Source organism: Myxocyprinus asiaticus, chromosome 16, assembly GCF_019703515.2.
Source record: "Myxocyprinus asiaticus isolate MX2 ecotype Aquarium Trade chromosome 16, UBuf_Myxa_2, whole genome shotgun sequence".
Lineage (NCBI taxonomy): Eukaryota > Metazoa > Chordata > Actinopteri > Cypriniformes > Catostomidae > Myxocyprinus > Myxocyprinus asiaticus.
In genome coordinates this window covers 29,863,879-29,880,127 of record NC_059359.1, presented here as the reverse complement: position 1 = coordinate 29,880,127, position 16,249 = coordinate 29,863,879, and the positions used below count along the sequence as shown (strand labels likewise).

The following is a 16,249-nucleotide window of genomic DNA, read 5'->3' as shown; positions in this document are numbered from 1 at the left end:
TTTCAGATGCATCACAAAAGATGTGTAGGTCTTTGATGACTGATTCATCATGTTTCTGAATTGGAGAGTAACATCTAGGGTTTTTGATCTGGTCCAAATCTGGCAGCTCCTGTACCCAGGTTTGCCATCAAGTCAGCAGGCTGTCTGAAGGAATTAGGTCATCCCATCCAACATTGTTCTTCCACAGATCCTGAACGAGTGCCTTGGCTGTAGTCGTAAATGGAATTATATAACCCAGTGGATTGTATTGTGATGCCAACACTTTGTAAACATTTCGCAGAGTTGGTTCAAGACATCCAATCTGGTTGAGTTTGTAGCCAAAGGAGTCATGAAGGCAATTCCACTGAAGTGCGAGTGTGCCCTTAAAGAGGTCGCTGCTCTTCTGTGATAACCAAAGTTCACTATTCTGTGTCCTTGCCTCTGAGGGAAGATGTTCAATAACTTCGGGTCTGTTGCTAGCCCATTGGCGAAGATCAAACCTACTGGTAATCGGCAGTTTCCATAATCCATCCACTAGATTTCTAGCTTCATCAGTAGTTTGAAAACTATGAAGGCAGTTGTCCACATAGAAGGACCTTTCAACTGTTTTCTTCAGCATGGGGTCAACTTCATGGTTGTTCACTGTTTGTTGAAGTGCAAATATGGCACAACAAGGACTGCATGTTGTGCCAAATGGCAGGATTTGCCACTCATAGATCTTCACTGGTTCAGTTCTTTGCATGTTTTTCCAGATGTACTGCAAGAGAGGCTTGTCATTTGGCAGGAGGCGAACCTGGTGAAACATGCCTTTTACGTCTCTGCTGATGGCCACAGGATACTCACGAAGCCTCAGCAGAACACCAAGCAAAGATGGGCAGAGATTTTGGCCGGGCAGGAGAATGTCATTCAAAGATTGGCCCTGGTATTGGTATGAACATTTGAATATAATTCTGTCTTTACCATTATGTATCACTATGTGATGTGGAATATGCCACAATTCAGTGGATTTCTCAGATTCTTGTGCTGATATTTCTGCCACATACAAAGCATGTGTAAACTGGTATTTTCTGGAAGGTTTGTGCAGAGATGACAAATGAAATGAAACTGTTGCTCCATGCAGATGAACTATGTCCTGATGGACAGTACGTAGGGTGAGTGTTTCAGGCTCAGTGATAAGGTTCAGCTGTTTCACAGCTTGGGTTAGGATAATGCTGCGTTCAGATCCGTCGTCAAGTGGTTCTAGGACTCTGTCTCGGTTATGAAGTAGAACTTTGACCAATTTCAGCATTACCTTCTGAGACCGATTAGGTTGGTCTAAATAGACTTGAGGAATAGGTGTATTAACCAAAAGGATGTTCTTTTGGATTTGTAAGGCTGCATCATGGAGAATGGTCAAATGCAACTCTTTACATTCTTTACAGGTTCGTTTCAAGGTACAGTTTTCTGGAGTATGAGTTTGCCCACATTTCCAGAAGCGTTTGTCATCTGCTATCCATTTCATTATTTGTTCTGTGGTTAGTCTCTTGAATGAGAAGCAAAAATTAAGGAAATTGTCCTTATTGTTACAATAAGAGTCTTGAAAGGCACTTTATATTTTGTTAGTATCTGTGAAGGCATGCTTCCATTCGGGGAGTAGAGGACTGAAGTGGATCATTCCTTAGGATATGAAGACACTCTGTGGTCTTTCTTGGCTGGTTTAGCCATATCATTCTGGTTGAGGGTAGCAGCCCTGTTTGCAATACGTTTAGCCTGTGACTTCATCTGTAATCATACAAATATATCTGGTAAAGTATATATGCGGTCTGTGCCGGTTTGCAGAATACCTTGATTAAAACAGTACTCTATAAAACTATCATGGTAGGATTGGGGCATTTTGCTCAACAATCGATCGACATGAGATCCACATTGCAACTTGTCTCCGTTTGGGCCAGCTAGAGTTCTGAGCATACCTACTAGTGACTGACTCGATAGGGAAAATGAATCAAAAGCTTCTGCATCACCAAACTTAACAGCTGGAGTGTTAAGAATAGCACTTAACTCACACTGGACAAGTTGATGTGGCTGGCCATATTTATCCTGCAGCGCTTGTAGCACAGTGGTGTATGGCCGGGGATCATACATGAATGCTTTGGCTAGCTGGTGAGCACTGGGGAGTTTCAAGTGAATTAAAAGAACTTGGTATTTGTATTGTTCACTTAAATGCGGCTGATTGTGCATTAGACTGTCTAATGCCAATTTTAGTCATGCAAAGTCACTTTCATGTCCAGTTTCAAAGTAAGGAAGAACTGGCTTTGGGATGCCATAAGCAGAAGCAGCCAACATTTCTAGAACAGGTGGTTGGGCTTGAGGTGGACACAGTGCTGATTGGTTACGAGAGACTTGACTTGGGGGAACTGGATAAGGCGCTGCTAAATTAGAGTCAAGGTTCAAAGTCTGGTAGGGCTGAGGTAATGCAAACCCTGTCGCTACAGGAACTGCTAATAAGGCTGTAGATGGGGCACTGATTGAAGGTATCTGACTATAAGTAACAGAAGTGACTGAATGAGTGGGCTGCATAGTCACCACAGCTGGGTAGGGTGGTAAAGGATCAGTATAGCCTGTCCTATGTGCTGAGGTAGGTTGGCACAACAGCTAGAGGTGTTGATGACCATGTTTACATTGTTTGACTGAAATGTCTGTGGGGCTGAAGCAATAGGACTAAATGGGGCTTCAGTGGCTGAAGCTGTGGTTAGCACAGCATGTAGTGCAGGGGAAAGTAATTCTGAGGGTACAGGAACAAATTTAATATGGCATGGGTTAGGATGACTAGACATTTTCAGGGCAGATGACTTTGGATCATTGCTTAAAACATCTATCTGCTGTGAAAGGCTTACCTCAAGTAATAATTTATGAGAGGCACTGGCTGTGCTGAACTGTAAGGTAGGCTCATTTACATCTTGAGAATCCTGTTTAAGAAGAGAACAGACCAATTTAGCAACCTCAAGCTCATTCTGAACCCTTTTCAGATGCCGACGTGTTTCAGTTTGCTTAGCTAAAGATTCTCTAGCTTTAGTAGCTTCCTCCTGTTTATGCTGTGCTTCTCTGGATTGAGCATCAAGTCTTTGACATTCTTTATCTGCTATTGCATTCTCTTCTATCTGGCGTTGAAGTTCTTCCAAGTCTAGAGTTTTTAATCTCTCTTCCAAGATGGCTGATTGGAGGTCAGAGAGACCATGCTTTGGGGATCTACTTTGCGTACTGTGATGAGAGCTTGACTTTGTACTGGAGGCGGTACCAGATGAAACTGATTTAGATAAACATCTTGATGGGTTTTGGTTCAAGAGAGAGAGAGTTACGGGCAGCTGCCCGGCATGTGTTTCCCTTTTACCCTCGTTACACTGGTGCCGCAACACGGGAAGGAGGAGCGATGTGCCGTAGTAGAGTCCTTGCCACTACCATCCGCCCCAACGGAGCAGCCGTGGCCATCTGCTGGGGGACGGAGGGGCGAACCACTGCCAGGGGCGGGGGAGACCCCTTCCGTCCACAGAAAACGCGGCGGGGCGTTCCGTCCGCCAGGGGCCGGAGGACTGCCTCTGATCCGCCCAGGGAGGCACGGCTGTCATCCACTAGAGGGTGGAGGAGTGGTTGAGGACCAGGCTACGGTGTATCGGAGAACCGGCGAGTAAATTATTTTTTTTTTCTCTCTCTCTCCTCTCTCTTCCGCTGCTGCTCAGTGTTGGCCTTTCTCTCTCTTTTTAAATATTAGTATTGTGTTTTAGTTTGGTATCATCACCGTTACGGTGTACAAGTACCACGTTTTTTTTTTTTTTTTTTTGTTATTGTTGTTTCCTTCCCCTTGTCCTCTCCCAGATCCGTGAAGGCGGGGATGACCTGCCGGCAGATGGGGCAGGAAGGGCACGCAGTGAAATATTGTGACATCACATGGTAATATGGCATCAGATGGTTTTAGACTTTGTACAATAATGAATGATTACCATATTCATATATAATTGTTTTCCATTGTACTTTTTAAGGATGAAATGGGATTATCCTGGTATCATATAAAAATATCTTTTAAAAACTCGTCTTGTAAATCGTCACTTGATCCGAGTCATTAAAAGGAACCGTCCGAACGAATCGACTCACCAAAACGAACCGGATTTTCCCAGCGCTCGTGTCAGAGCAGAGCGCCTCCTTCGGCAGTGGGCGGACCGACTTCCAGCGCTGCTGTTTGGGAGTCTCACGGAAAACATGGCGGAGGCTGCGGCGGTCTCTCCGCATCGCTTCTTCTGTCACTGTTGTAAGGGTGAAGTGAGCCCTAAACTCCCGGTAAGCCCAAACGGTTGTAACGCACAGCCGGTTCATGTTAGTGGGTTTCTTTTGTTCTTCAGTTGGTTTGGATGCTTTGCTGTTGTGCTAAAGTTAGCATGTTAGCTCAGAGCAGTTCATTAGCCTGATGTAGGTGAAGGGCCTGTCGTGGCATGTTGTTTGTATATATACGCAAAAATAAATGTATTTAGCGTTTCATTAGTAAGCCTGGTTCTCGTCCATGTAGAAAGGGAGAGGACTAGCGGGTTTTATTTTTATCACAAATACTACACTCATGCAACAGTCCATGGAGCAAACAGTCTTATGTTTGGACATGCTCTTGTGGTGTATTTCCTTGTTAATTATGGCATTTCTTTATTTTAAGACACATCCAGCTTGAATACGTTTTCAGTTCATGCTGTTACCGTTTAGAAATAGTCAGAAATTTGTATTTTAAATATGATATACATACACTGTCTAGGGCAGCCAACTTTGTCAAAGCGAAAGCAAAATACCAAATGTTTCTGTTTTTATTTGGAAAGTCACATGTATGTAAATAACTGAGATCTGTGAATGTTACTGCTAATTTCAATTCTTGTTGGTTAGTGTGTCAGTCAATCTATCATGAGCTGTCCTCATGAGGATGAGTTGTGTCTAATCCCTTGTTTACTACCCATTTCTCTTATTTAAACGCGTATGTGTCTATACTCAGAAGATGAATCACAACCTGCTCATACTTATGGTGCCTATATAAGTACCTATTGTCATACCCATAGGATGACTTGTCTTGACCTGTTTAAATTTGAGGGGAAAATACATTGCAGGGAGTGTCTATTCCCATACAAGGCTATTTGTTTTAGAATTCAAATGAATGTGTTAGTACTATGCAAAAATATGCATTGTTTTGTTGTTTGTTTACAATGTTAAGAAAGTGTAATCAATGGAGTAATTTCACACATGGTGTTCTGATTGTGGTTTGGTTGTGTTTAGGAGTTTATCTGTCCCAGATGTGACTCAGGCTTCATTGAGGAGGTTACAGAAGACTCCAGGTGAGCTTTTCATGGCACTGCACTTCCTCCATTCATTGTCTGAAATGGCATGTTGCAACTCTTGCACTGCTAGATTGATTTCCATGGCAGTTCTTTCAGTAACTTATAGAATAGGGTAAATACGTTGTATAACCCGGATTCACAGCACCAACAATCGGGCATGGAAAATAAAAGACACAAACATAGGGTTATAAGATTGGCATTTTTGGCAGATGTTGTTTTATTTCAGCAAATTAAGCAGATATTGCAGATCATTCATATTTGTTTCAAATTAATGGATCCAATCAAATTGCACTGAATTTAAGCATTTTTTTAATAATCATATTTCTGTTCTGTTTTCAGTTTCTCCTTTAAATGTAGTTTAGTTTTTGTTTGTTTTCACTTCTATTAATTAGTTCTCATTACTGTCAGTTTCAGTTTAGTTTTCGCTTTTCAGTCGTTTTAGTTTTAGTTTAGTATTATGGGTTTCCGAAGTTAAAGTGTAATCTTATATCATGTAAATATGTATTATTTTCATGTCTTATGAAGTCAAACTATAACGTTTTCAAATTTGATAAAATGATGTGTATCAAAAACTAAAATTTATTTGTGTTCATTTATTTTATTTTAGTTCGTTTTGGAGTTATGAATGTTTTTAGTTTGTTGGTTTTTAGTTTTATTTAAGTGAACAAAAATCTTTTTATTTAGTTTTCTTTGTAGTTTTTGTTAACAATAATAGCACTGCATTTCAGCTCAATTTGATATCTAAACAACATTTTGGAAATCAGGTGAAAGGGTTAATTGTATTACTCCCTCATTCATTATGTTTACATGTGCATTTAGAATGGGGCTATAGCAGATTTTAAAGCTAAGGACTTCTAGGGCTGTCAGCAGGGCTTAGAAACGAAATAAAAAAAAATTCACTGAAATATTACCAAAATTCGAATTATATTTGAATTTCAAAGATGTTATTTTAGATGGGGGATAAAAAAAAAAAAAAGATTTTTCTTATCAATGTTATCTCCTATGTTCGTAAGAGGGCACATCAAATCAATATAAACCAATCAGCACCTTGTCATAGCTATTGTTTAATGCAAAGAATATATCCGTCTGTTAACAAAAGTGCGTAAAATGATAGTCAAAAGATTTAGCCAGTTCATATTTTCAAATCTTAAAAAAATAAAACGAGAAAAGAAACGCTTCAATAGACGGTTCGATGTGTTGCTCAGTAGCCTATACCAGTGCCATAGTACTACCATGGACACAAGCTTCATAATACTGCTGGTACCACAGTGTTTTTCATTAAATCCAGTTGTATGTATGCACCTCATGCTAATGCAGCGAGACGCTCATAAGAGCAAGTCAAGGCACAGTCAAAACACAACCGCCAAAGACCTCCACATAAGGGGCTGTTCGCTCCAAACATGTCAGTCTTTTTCTTTGTAAGTATGCTCGAGAGGGACATATTTCACTGTTGTGCCGTGTCTCGCTGTTTTTCTGCATTTTGTGCTGTGGCGGTGCATTTTTATAGATGCTGTGTTAATTTAAAAGGAAATTCAGCCTTTTAAACGCTTTTTGAGACACTCGTTTATTCATTTATTCTGTTTTAGCCCAAAAATGTGATTGGTCTGAACTTCCAGTAAGTCATCGTCAGTGCTTGGCACACATCCAAAATTTGAATGCGCATTTTATCTTAAATTTGACAAATTCAAATTGTATTTTGACAGCCTTACAGACTTCTGTATGTCTGTCTAAGTATAGGCCTACATGGCATAATGCATAATCGAATATTTTAAGGAAGGTCATTAGTTGATGAAATACACATTGCACGTCACTTTTTGTCTTTCGGAGCACATGCATGAGCCCGTGATGGACGAAGCCAAACTACATTAGTTACTATGCATTATCAAGTTCTGTTAGTCTGACATAGCAAAAATCAAACTGATGTGATTTCAGTCAGATTAAAGCAGCTACATGATGTTTTAAAAAGACAAATTGTTTTAGTCCACCTGAAACTTTTAAAGTGCATGCCATGTAAATGTACTGACTGTGACAATCAGCTGATGTAGTACAGTATTTGTTGCTAAGCTCTATGGTCCCTGCAATATGTTGCAGCAATATGGTCCCTGGCTATCGCTGTAGCCAGGTCTGACGTGAATGTGATTGTTTCCTCCTCAGTCTTCTGGACAGTAGTTCAAATAGCCTTGATGACACAGCTTCACAGTTTGCTGAGGTATGTGGACCCCTTCCTTCCAAAATATATTTTCTGTCTGAGGTACACAGATTGTGTAGCTGTTGATTTGTAAGGCCAGGAATGAGATTAATGTAAAGGTGCTTTGTGCTGCTCCTTCATTTCTATCTCTGTCTCTCCTCTTTTTACTGCAGCTATGGCAGCTGTTGTTTGTGGAGAGGCCGTTTAGTATGGATCTAGACAGTCCTGATGCCGAGCGAGTCCTTGGAGGTGGTGGTGGTTCTGGGAGTCTTGGAGTAGGGTCATTTGGCGGTTCTGTCCCAGGTGGGCTTGGTGGACCCCTAGGGAGCCCTTTAGGTGGAGGAGAACACTGGGGTTCTCGTCCTCGCCTGCACAGTCAGAGGAGGTACCGATCCAGAGGAAGCAGTCGACCAGATCGCTCTCCTGCTGTTGAGGGGTAAGTTTTGCTCTTTAATATCTAAACTTTTTGGTCATATCTTGTTGCCCCATCCTCTACATGTTCTGTGTTCTCACAGCTTAGTGAGTAAAAAGCTTGTATGACAAAAAAAAACCATGGTGAACAAAATGGACAATATTTTACATACAGTTGGAGTCAGAAGTTTACATACACTTAGGTTGAAGTCATTAAAACAAATTTATTAACCACTCCACAGATTTAATATTAGCAAACTATAGCTTTGGCAAGTCATTTAGGACATCTACTTTGTGCATGACATGAGTAATTGTTCCAACAATTGTTTACAGACAGATTATTTCACTTTTAATTGACTATATCACAATTCCAGTGGGTCAGAAGTTTACATATACTAAGTTAACTGTGCCTTTAAGCAGCTTGGAAAATTCCAGAAAATGATGTCAAGCTTTTAGACAATTAGCCAATTAGCTTCTGATAGGAGGTGTACCGAATCAGAGGTGTACCTGTGGATGTATTTTAAGGCCTACCTTCAAACTCAGTGTCTCTTTGCTTGATATCATGGGAAAATCAAAAGAAATCAGCTAAGACCTCAGAAAAAAAGTCTGCTTCATCCTTGGGAGCAATTTCCAAATGCCTGAAGGTACCACGTTCATCTGTACAAACAATAGTACGCAAGTATAAAGACCATGGGACCTCACAGCCATCATATCACTCAGGAAGGAGACGAATTCTGCCTCCTAGATTTGAACATGGTTTAGTGCGAAAAGTGCAAATCAATCCCAGAACAACAGCAAAGGACCTTGTGAAGATGCTGGAGGAAACAGGTAGACAAGTATCTATATCCATAGTAAAACGAGTCCCACATCGACATAACCTGAAAGGCTGCTCAGCAAGGAAGAAGTCATTGCTCCAAAACCGCCATAAAAAAGCCAGACTACAGTTTGCAAGTGCACATGGGGACAAAGATCTTACTTTTTGGAGAAATTTTCTCTGGTCTGATGAAATAAAAATGGAACTTTTTGGCCATAATGACCATCGTTATGTTTGGAGGAAAAAGGGTGAGGCTTGCAAGCCGAAGAACACCATCCCAACCGTGAAGCATGGGGGTGGCAGCATCATGTTGTGGGGTGCTTTGCTGCAGGAGTGACTGGTGCACTTCCCAAATAGATGGCATCATGAGGAAGGAAAATTATGTGGCTATATTGAAGCAACATCTCAAGACATCAGCTAGGAATTTAAAGCTAGGGATGCACCGATACCACATTTCAGATTCCTATATCAGAAATCTCAGTATCGGCCGATACCGATCCCAAGCCGATACCGGTTTTGTTTTTTTGCATAATCAGTTTAGAATATCTTTACATTATTGTGTGGAACTAATTGGGAGGACTCTTTAATATGTAAAGAAACACAAACCTCTAACTACACATTATTTAAATATAAATGTATAGCTTATTAAGAAACACTTTATTATTAACTAGTATACTGGATAATGTAGCAGCAAAATTAACAGTAATTCCAGTCTTCAAATGTTCAGTAGAAAGAAACCAGTGTTTTATTTTTTATTTTATTATTATTATTTTATTTTATTTTTTTCAAAAAAATGTCAACTTGCATCTGGACTTTAAAGGATTCAGATCTCTTTTTTTGTTCAATTTAGTTGTAAGACATCAGTCCACTTTTCAGTCCCATTCAACTTAAATATTGTTATAAATTGTAAACAAATACTAATGACAATAATAATAATAAATTGTTATTAACATTATTATTATTGACTTTTAAATACAACAGTAGTATATTAAAATCATGCTCTTTTTAAACCCTCACACTTTTATTTTGACATTCTAAACTCTCCAGGAAGTCCTGTATGTGTCTGTTTGTAAGCAAGTTCATGGTAGTTTAATTTGCTTCTTATTCAAATTCTGGTCAAATGCACCTCCGGTGCTGTTCTAAATGCATATTATAAGTGAACCAAACTATTGAGCATCTACATCTGAGATGCTGTTCTTGAGTAGTGCTCAAATATTGTGCACCGCTGTGAAGGCTAAAAATAGCCGCGAGTGCATCACCAGCCTGTGCATGAGTTTGTGTCAACAGAGCAGCACCATTCACTAACGCGCTGGCGCTGTGCATACTATATATTTACTTATTAAACACAGCCTTTTGTGATTCACAGAGCTATCGCACGTCTTCAAGTGGCTTTAAATAAAATGCACGAGTCATATGAACTGCTTTAATGGTGTTTTTATGGTTCTTTTATGTCATTTTTGGAGCTTGACAGTAACGAACATGACTAACACACAGTATTGGCTTTGGATTGGGCTCGTCGGACCGATACCTGATTCGTCTAAAAGCTTCAGTATCGGAGCTGATACCGATCCAGGTATTGGATCGGTGCATCCCTAGTTAAACCTCGGTCACAAATGGGTCTTCCAAATGGACAATGACCCCATGCATACCTCCAAAGTTGTGGCAAGAAAGGACAACAAAGTCAAGGTATTGGAGTGGCCATCTCAAAGCCCTGACCTAATTCCGATAGAAAATTTGTGGGCAGAACTGAAAAAGCATGTGCGAGCAAGGAGGCCTATAAACCTGACTCAGTTACACCAGTTCTGTCTGGAGGAATGGGCCAAAATTCCAGCAACTTATTGTGAGAAGCTTGTGGAAGGCTACACAAAATGTCTGACCCAAGTTAAACAATTTAAAGGCAATGCTACCAAATATGAACAAAGTGTATGTAAACTTCTGACCCACTGGGAATGTGATGAAAGAAATAAAATCTGAAATAAATAATTCTCTCTACTATTATTCTGACATTTCACATTCTTAAAATAAAGTAGTGATCCAAACTGGCCTAAGACAGGGAATATTTTCTACGATTTAATGTCAGGAATGATGAAAAACTGAGTTTAAATGTATTTGGCTAAGGTGTATGTAAACTTCTGACTTCAACTGTATACAGTATGTGACTTAGCTGGCTGTTTAATAAAATGGCTCATGTCAACAAGAAGTTAAGTTGGCAGAGTTTCCCAGCACCACTATCAGTTCCTCACTAATGTCCCCTCTCTTCCAGAATAGTACAGCAGTTTCTAGCTGGCCTTTTCGCTAATTCAGGAGTACCAGGCTCTCCTCCACTATCATGGTAAAGAAAAGCATTTTGTATCATTATTTTGTAGCTGAATCATTCCATTACTAGGGCTGTCAGTCAATTATAATTTAGCTTGGTCTGCATTTATATTAATATATATAAATTAGGGCTGTGCCAATGGAATCATGCATTGTGAGACTTTCTCACAATATTGTATCAATACCTTAGATCCCTGCATCAATATTTTTATTAATCTGTTTTTGTATTCATATCATGTCCAACATTTCAATAATGAAGAAGCAGTTTGTCTAAATAACTGTTAACTCTGAGAGTAACGTATCTTAGCATGGTTGGAGCCACTTCAATGAGACCCATGACAGATTTAAACTGAACGTGTATGATTCACTCTCTCTCGCTGACACGCTGGGTCTCTCTGCGTTTGGCACATTTTCAAGGGCAATTGAGTAATGATATCTTAGTTTAATGTGATACTGTATACAGTATTGAATCGTGACGTGTATCGCACAACGTATTGTATCGCATCGGATCATGAGGTGGTTGCTGATACCCAACCATAATATAAATTAGCCATAAAGGAATATTCCGGGTTCAATACAAGTTAAGTTCAATCTGCAGCATTTGTGGCGTAATGTTGATTACCATGAAAAATTATCTTGACTTGTCCGTCCTTTAAAAAAAAAGCAAAAATCGGAGGGGGCCCGGGTAGCTCAGTGGTAAAGACACTGACTACCACCCCTGGAGTTCACTAGATTGAATCGCAGGGCATGCTGAGTGACTCCAGCCGGGTCTCCTAAGCAACCAAATTGGCCCGGTTGCTAGGGAGGGTAGAGTCACACGGGGTAACCTCATTGTGGTCGCTATAATGTGGTTCACTCTCGGTGGGGTGTGTGGTGAGTTGTGCGTGGATGCTGCGGTGGATGGCGTGAAGCCTCCACACGCGCTATATCTCCGCGGTAACGCGCTCAACAAGCCACGTGATAAGATGCGTGGGTTGACAGTCTCTGACACGGAGGCAGCTGAGATTCGTCCTCCGCCACCCGGATTGAGGCGAGTCACTACGCCACCATGAGAACTTAGAGCGCATTGGGAATTGGACATTCCAAATAGGGGAGAAAAATTACAGTGTTGCACTTACAATGGAAGAGAATGGGGCCAATTTTTGGAGGGTTTAAAGGCAGAAATGTGAAGATTATAATTTTATAAAAGCACTTTCATTAATTCTACTGTTAAAACTTGTATTATTTGAGCTGTAAAGCTGTTTAAATCATATTTTTTACAGTCCTTTTAGGGTTTGTTGATATTACATCGTCATATCAATTAAGTAGTAAAGTCTGCTATAACTTTACAAAGAAAATATTAGTAAGTGATTTTATCACACTAAAACAATGTTAACACACATTGTTTACATCTTGTGGCTATACTTTTGAAACAGTGAGTATTTTTAACGTTTACAGATTGGCCCCATTCACTTCCATTGTAAGTACCTCACTGTAACCCAGATTATTATTTTTTTTAAGAAGTGTATAAAAAATAATATTTGTGGTAATCAATATTATGCCACAAATGCTGTTGATTAAGCTTAAGTTGTATTGAACCCAGAATATTCCTTAAAGAAGGTCTTTCTCTATTTTCTGATTAACCCGGAGTCCAGTTATGAGTGTGTGCATTTGGTAAAAATGGAATGCAAAACTATATGTAACAGCATTAAAGCTGAAGTGTCTTTTTTTTTTTTTTTTGTTATTATGGAGAGACAACAACAAGTAGGCCATTCGTAGGTAATTTTCTCAAACTATACACTGTGGCACTATAGAAATATTGTTCTGTTTTACTGTTCTGAGTGGCTTAACTTCCTAATACAGCAACATTGATTTAACAAATATAGTGAGTTTGGGGCAGGATTATTTGTTTGTTCGATCAAAAACGTATGGGGAAGGGGTGTTCAGGAAAGCTGTTTGAAAACAATAATTATTCTGTTTGGTGGTGCTAGTGGTGCAGAAATGTCGTACTTCAGCTTCAAACATATACACATTTACTTTGGCAGCTTTAATAAATACCTATATTTACCAGGTTTAAACGTGGTGAAGCCAGTCATCTTGGTGTGTGTGTGTGTGTATTAGGACTGGCATGCTGCACTCAAACCCTGGGGACTACGCCTGGGGACAGGGAGGTCTGGATGCAGTTATCACACAGGTAGTTGAGAAAGGGGTGTGCATTACACATGGGAGGGACTTTATCGGTTTCATGGCTCTATGCAAAAAGGCTGATCATTTTTGTCTTTCTCACACAGTTACTGAGTCAGTTTGAGAACACAGGTCCCCCTCCTGCTGACAAAGAGAAAATCTCCTCCCTCCCCACAGTTAACATCACTCAGAAACATGCTGGTTAGTCTCTCTTTTCTTCTAAAATCTTCTTTTTTGTTCTAGTCTGTCAGAGGCACAGTGTGCCATTTTAGTTATAATTTAAAGGTGAAGTGTGTAATTTTTTCGATGCTGAAATACTTTATCCTATGCAGACATTCCGCTAAGAAATTTTGGTACTTGCCAATGTGTCCAGGAATGCTAAAGTTTGCCAGAAAAATTGGGTCATCTCATTTTGTTGTTTATTTTGTGCTGTAATGCGATGCATAATAATACGATATAGGCTAATAATGACAAAATCAAGTCAAATGAACGATAAACATTTGTTCATTATAGCTGCATTTTCATTCATTAAAAAAAAATAAACTGCAGTTTGCCACATCATTTAATTTATAAATAAATATAAAAAATTACAAACCATCAGGTAATTTCATTTAATTTTACCTTGACTAATTTCTTTGTCTCTTTATTTTTATGACTATTTTCCTCCAATTTTTCATATCACAAAAGCATTTTGCTGCTGAGCGTTTCTCTACAGCTTGACATGCACATAAGCCTGGTGTCCTTCTCTCCAGAAGACGGAAACGCAAGGCCGTTTTAATGCGATTCTGAAGTGAGAAGATTCTTATGCATGCAAGATGGGAATAACGCAGGCGGCTGCTGCCATTGTGTGGGATAAAATGCACTGTAGTTGCGAATTAGGACTTTGCAAGCTGCGGGAAAGTTTAAACCTCTATGGCAGCAAAGTGCTGTTATCATTGGCATGGTGTCACACTGTACACTTGTGGCATCAACTAAAGGGGTTGCTGACGCTTCATGTTATTATTTTTTGCTGGACATTGTGTCCGATAATGTTTGATTTTTTTTAGACAATAGGACATTTTAACGGTTCAAAAACAGTAATTACTGGCTAACGGAAAACCTGATCTTATGCCAGCTTAAAGGGCAGTATTTTTATTTTTGGATGGACCATCCCATTAACATGCAGAGGCAACTGTATGTATGCCATTTGTAGGTTAGTAAAGCACTGTGTCAAAACATTGCTCTGTTTGTTTGAGCATCAAGACACAGTGGGGGGTCATTGACCTACCAATCTTTTCAGGTGATGAATTAAAATTCCTATTTAAGGCAACACTCATCTACTGAAATCTCATTATTCACACCCCATGCTCACTTTCTTTTTCTTTCTCCTGATCTCAGAATGCAATATGGAATGCCCTGTATGTAAAGAAGACTACAAGGTTGGCGAACCAGTCAGGCAGCTACCCTGTAACCACATTTTCCATAGCGAATGCATCGTGCCCTGGCTTGAAATGGTGAGAGAAACAGAGGAGATGACGGAATGGGACAAGAAAAACTTGGGAAAAGCATTTAGAAATCAGAAGCTTTTAAAGAAGGAAACAAAATTAATGACCAATTATGGAAATACCCATATTAAGCACATGTGCATTTTAGTTTGTGAAAGGGCGCATCATCTAAAACCATGGCATCCTTGAGTGACCGGATCAGTCACTTATGGAGATCCATTTCAGTTAGGTTGCTGCCTAAGGACTATGTGCACATTAGACAGCAAGGCAGCTCACTAGAGAAACAGAAAAAGGAGCTACATTTTCAAAGCTCTTGACTTGTCGCTAATAAAAAGTGTACTTTTCTTCTTTCCTATAGCACGACACGTGTCCTGTGTGCAGGAAGAGTCTGAACGGGGACGATAGTAGTACTCAATCCACATCAGAGCCTTCTTCCCGAAATACTGATCCTCGCACACCAGAGAGATGGTCCTTCTGAGACATACACGTCCGCCCATCTCACCCTAAACCCTGTGTCTGACTCAGATTGTGGGTTTGCACCATTTGGCTCTCTCTGTCTTAACCCAAGCTTCTGTTTCTTTATCCTTTTTTTCCTCTATTTGTTTGTTTATCATCTCTTGTGGTCATCTCTCAACACTAGTTTGTTTTTACTATGTTTTGTTTACTCTCTTCTTATTTGTGTCTAAGAGTCTATCCCACTGTATTTCTGTCTATCCATATTCCCAGAAGTCTTTGGTTCCTTCTAGAGTTATTTGAAGCAGTTTGCCCAGATATACCCTGCCTGTTTCTACAATGATTTGAACAAACAAACAAACAAACAATGCAGGATGAGGGTAAGATTGTGCATATGTAGTTACTACAGCAGCACAATTCCCAACCCATACTTGGAATGTACAGTATTCTGTTTCCCATAGAAACAAACTGTACTCCCTGGATAGCACCTCTTATTGTTCAATGTGAATATTTGTTGGGATGGGGGTGCCGTGTCTTTGCGGTTTATAAAAGTTCCTTTTCCCAAGACCTTTCATTGTTCTATCAATCATGAAATTTTGTTTCCTTCCCTCCAGCTCTGGTGTGTATATATCACAAACCCATCAGTTCAGTTGCGTTAAAAGCCTGAAAAGTTCTTTTCACTCTTTTTTTTTTTGTTCTCTTATACAGTTTTTTTCTAATGTAAATAATTTTAGTTGGAAAACTCATTTAAGGAAGACAAAAAAAAAACACTGATGATGAAAATGACAGTGAATTGCTAAAAAGTATATATATAAATATATATTATATGATGTGTATGACCATGATGTATTAATAATAAAACTGAATAAAAACCAGGAAACATGTTGATCTTACTACACAACAACAAATGCATTCAGACCTTTCATACTGATTTTGGTTGACTTCACAAATATCAAATGTTTGTGAACAGTTTCATTTATTAAGTGTTAAATTAGCTTCGGTGCAATATTTCTCATGAAATTTTAAACAAAGTTTTTCCAGGGATGTGATACTGCTTTACTCTGGTTTACACTGCTTGTTAAAATGTCACTAAACAGATGAT

At 39.5% G+C, this 16,249-nt stretch overlaps 1 protein-coding gene across 1 annotated transcript; it reads left to right on the top strand.

Moving 5' to 3' along the window:
* Nucleotides 1–4,166: 4,166 nt before the first annotated feature.
* Nucleotides 4,167–16,027, top strand: rnf115a (ring finger protein 115a). The gene is made up of 9 exons (XM_051721451.1): nt 4,167–4,287; nt 5,257–5,315; nt 7,473–7,527; nt 7,680–7,942; nt 10,995–11,063; nt 13,148–13,220; nt 13,318–13,411; nt 14,588–14,703; nt 15,053–16,027. The coding sequence occupies exons 1-9, from the start codon at nt 4,210–4,212 to the stop codon at nt 15,170–15,172; spliced, it is 927 nt and encodes a 308-aa protein (XP_051577411.1). The 5' UTR covers nt 4,167–4,209; the 3' UTR covers nt 15,173–16,027.
* Nucleotides 16,028–16,249: the final 222 nt, after the last annotated feature.

What these genes read in the sequence shown, in the direction of transcription:
- rnf115a (XM_051721451.1), top strand. Translation starts at nt 4,210, where the DNA reads ATGGCGGAGGCTGCGGCGGTCTCTCCGCATCGCTTCTTCTGTCACTGT. An exon ending in CAGCTTCACAGTTTGCTGAG is followed by an intron (nt 7,528 to 7,679) that starts GTATGTGGACCC and finishes TTTTTACTGCAG; the next exon opens with CTATGGCAGCTGTTGTTTGT. An exon ending in TGGATGCAGTTATCACACAG is followed by an intron (nt 13,221 to 13,317) that starts GTAGTTGAGAAA and finishes TTTCTCACACAG; the next exon opens with TTACTGAGTCAGTTTGAGAA.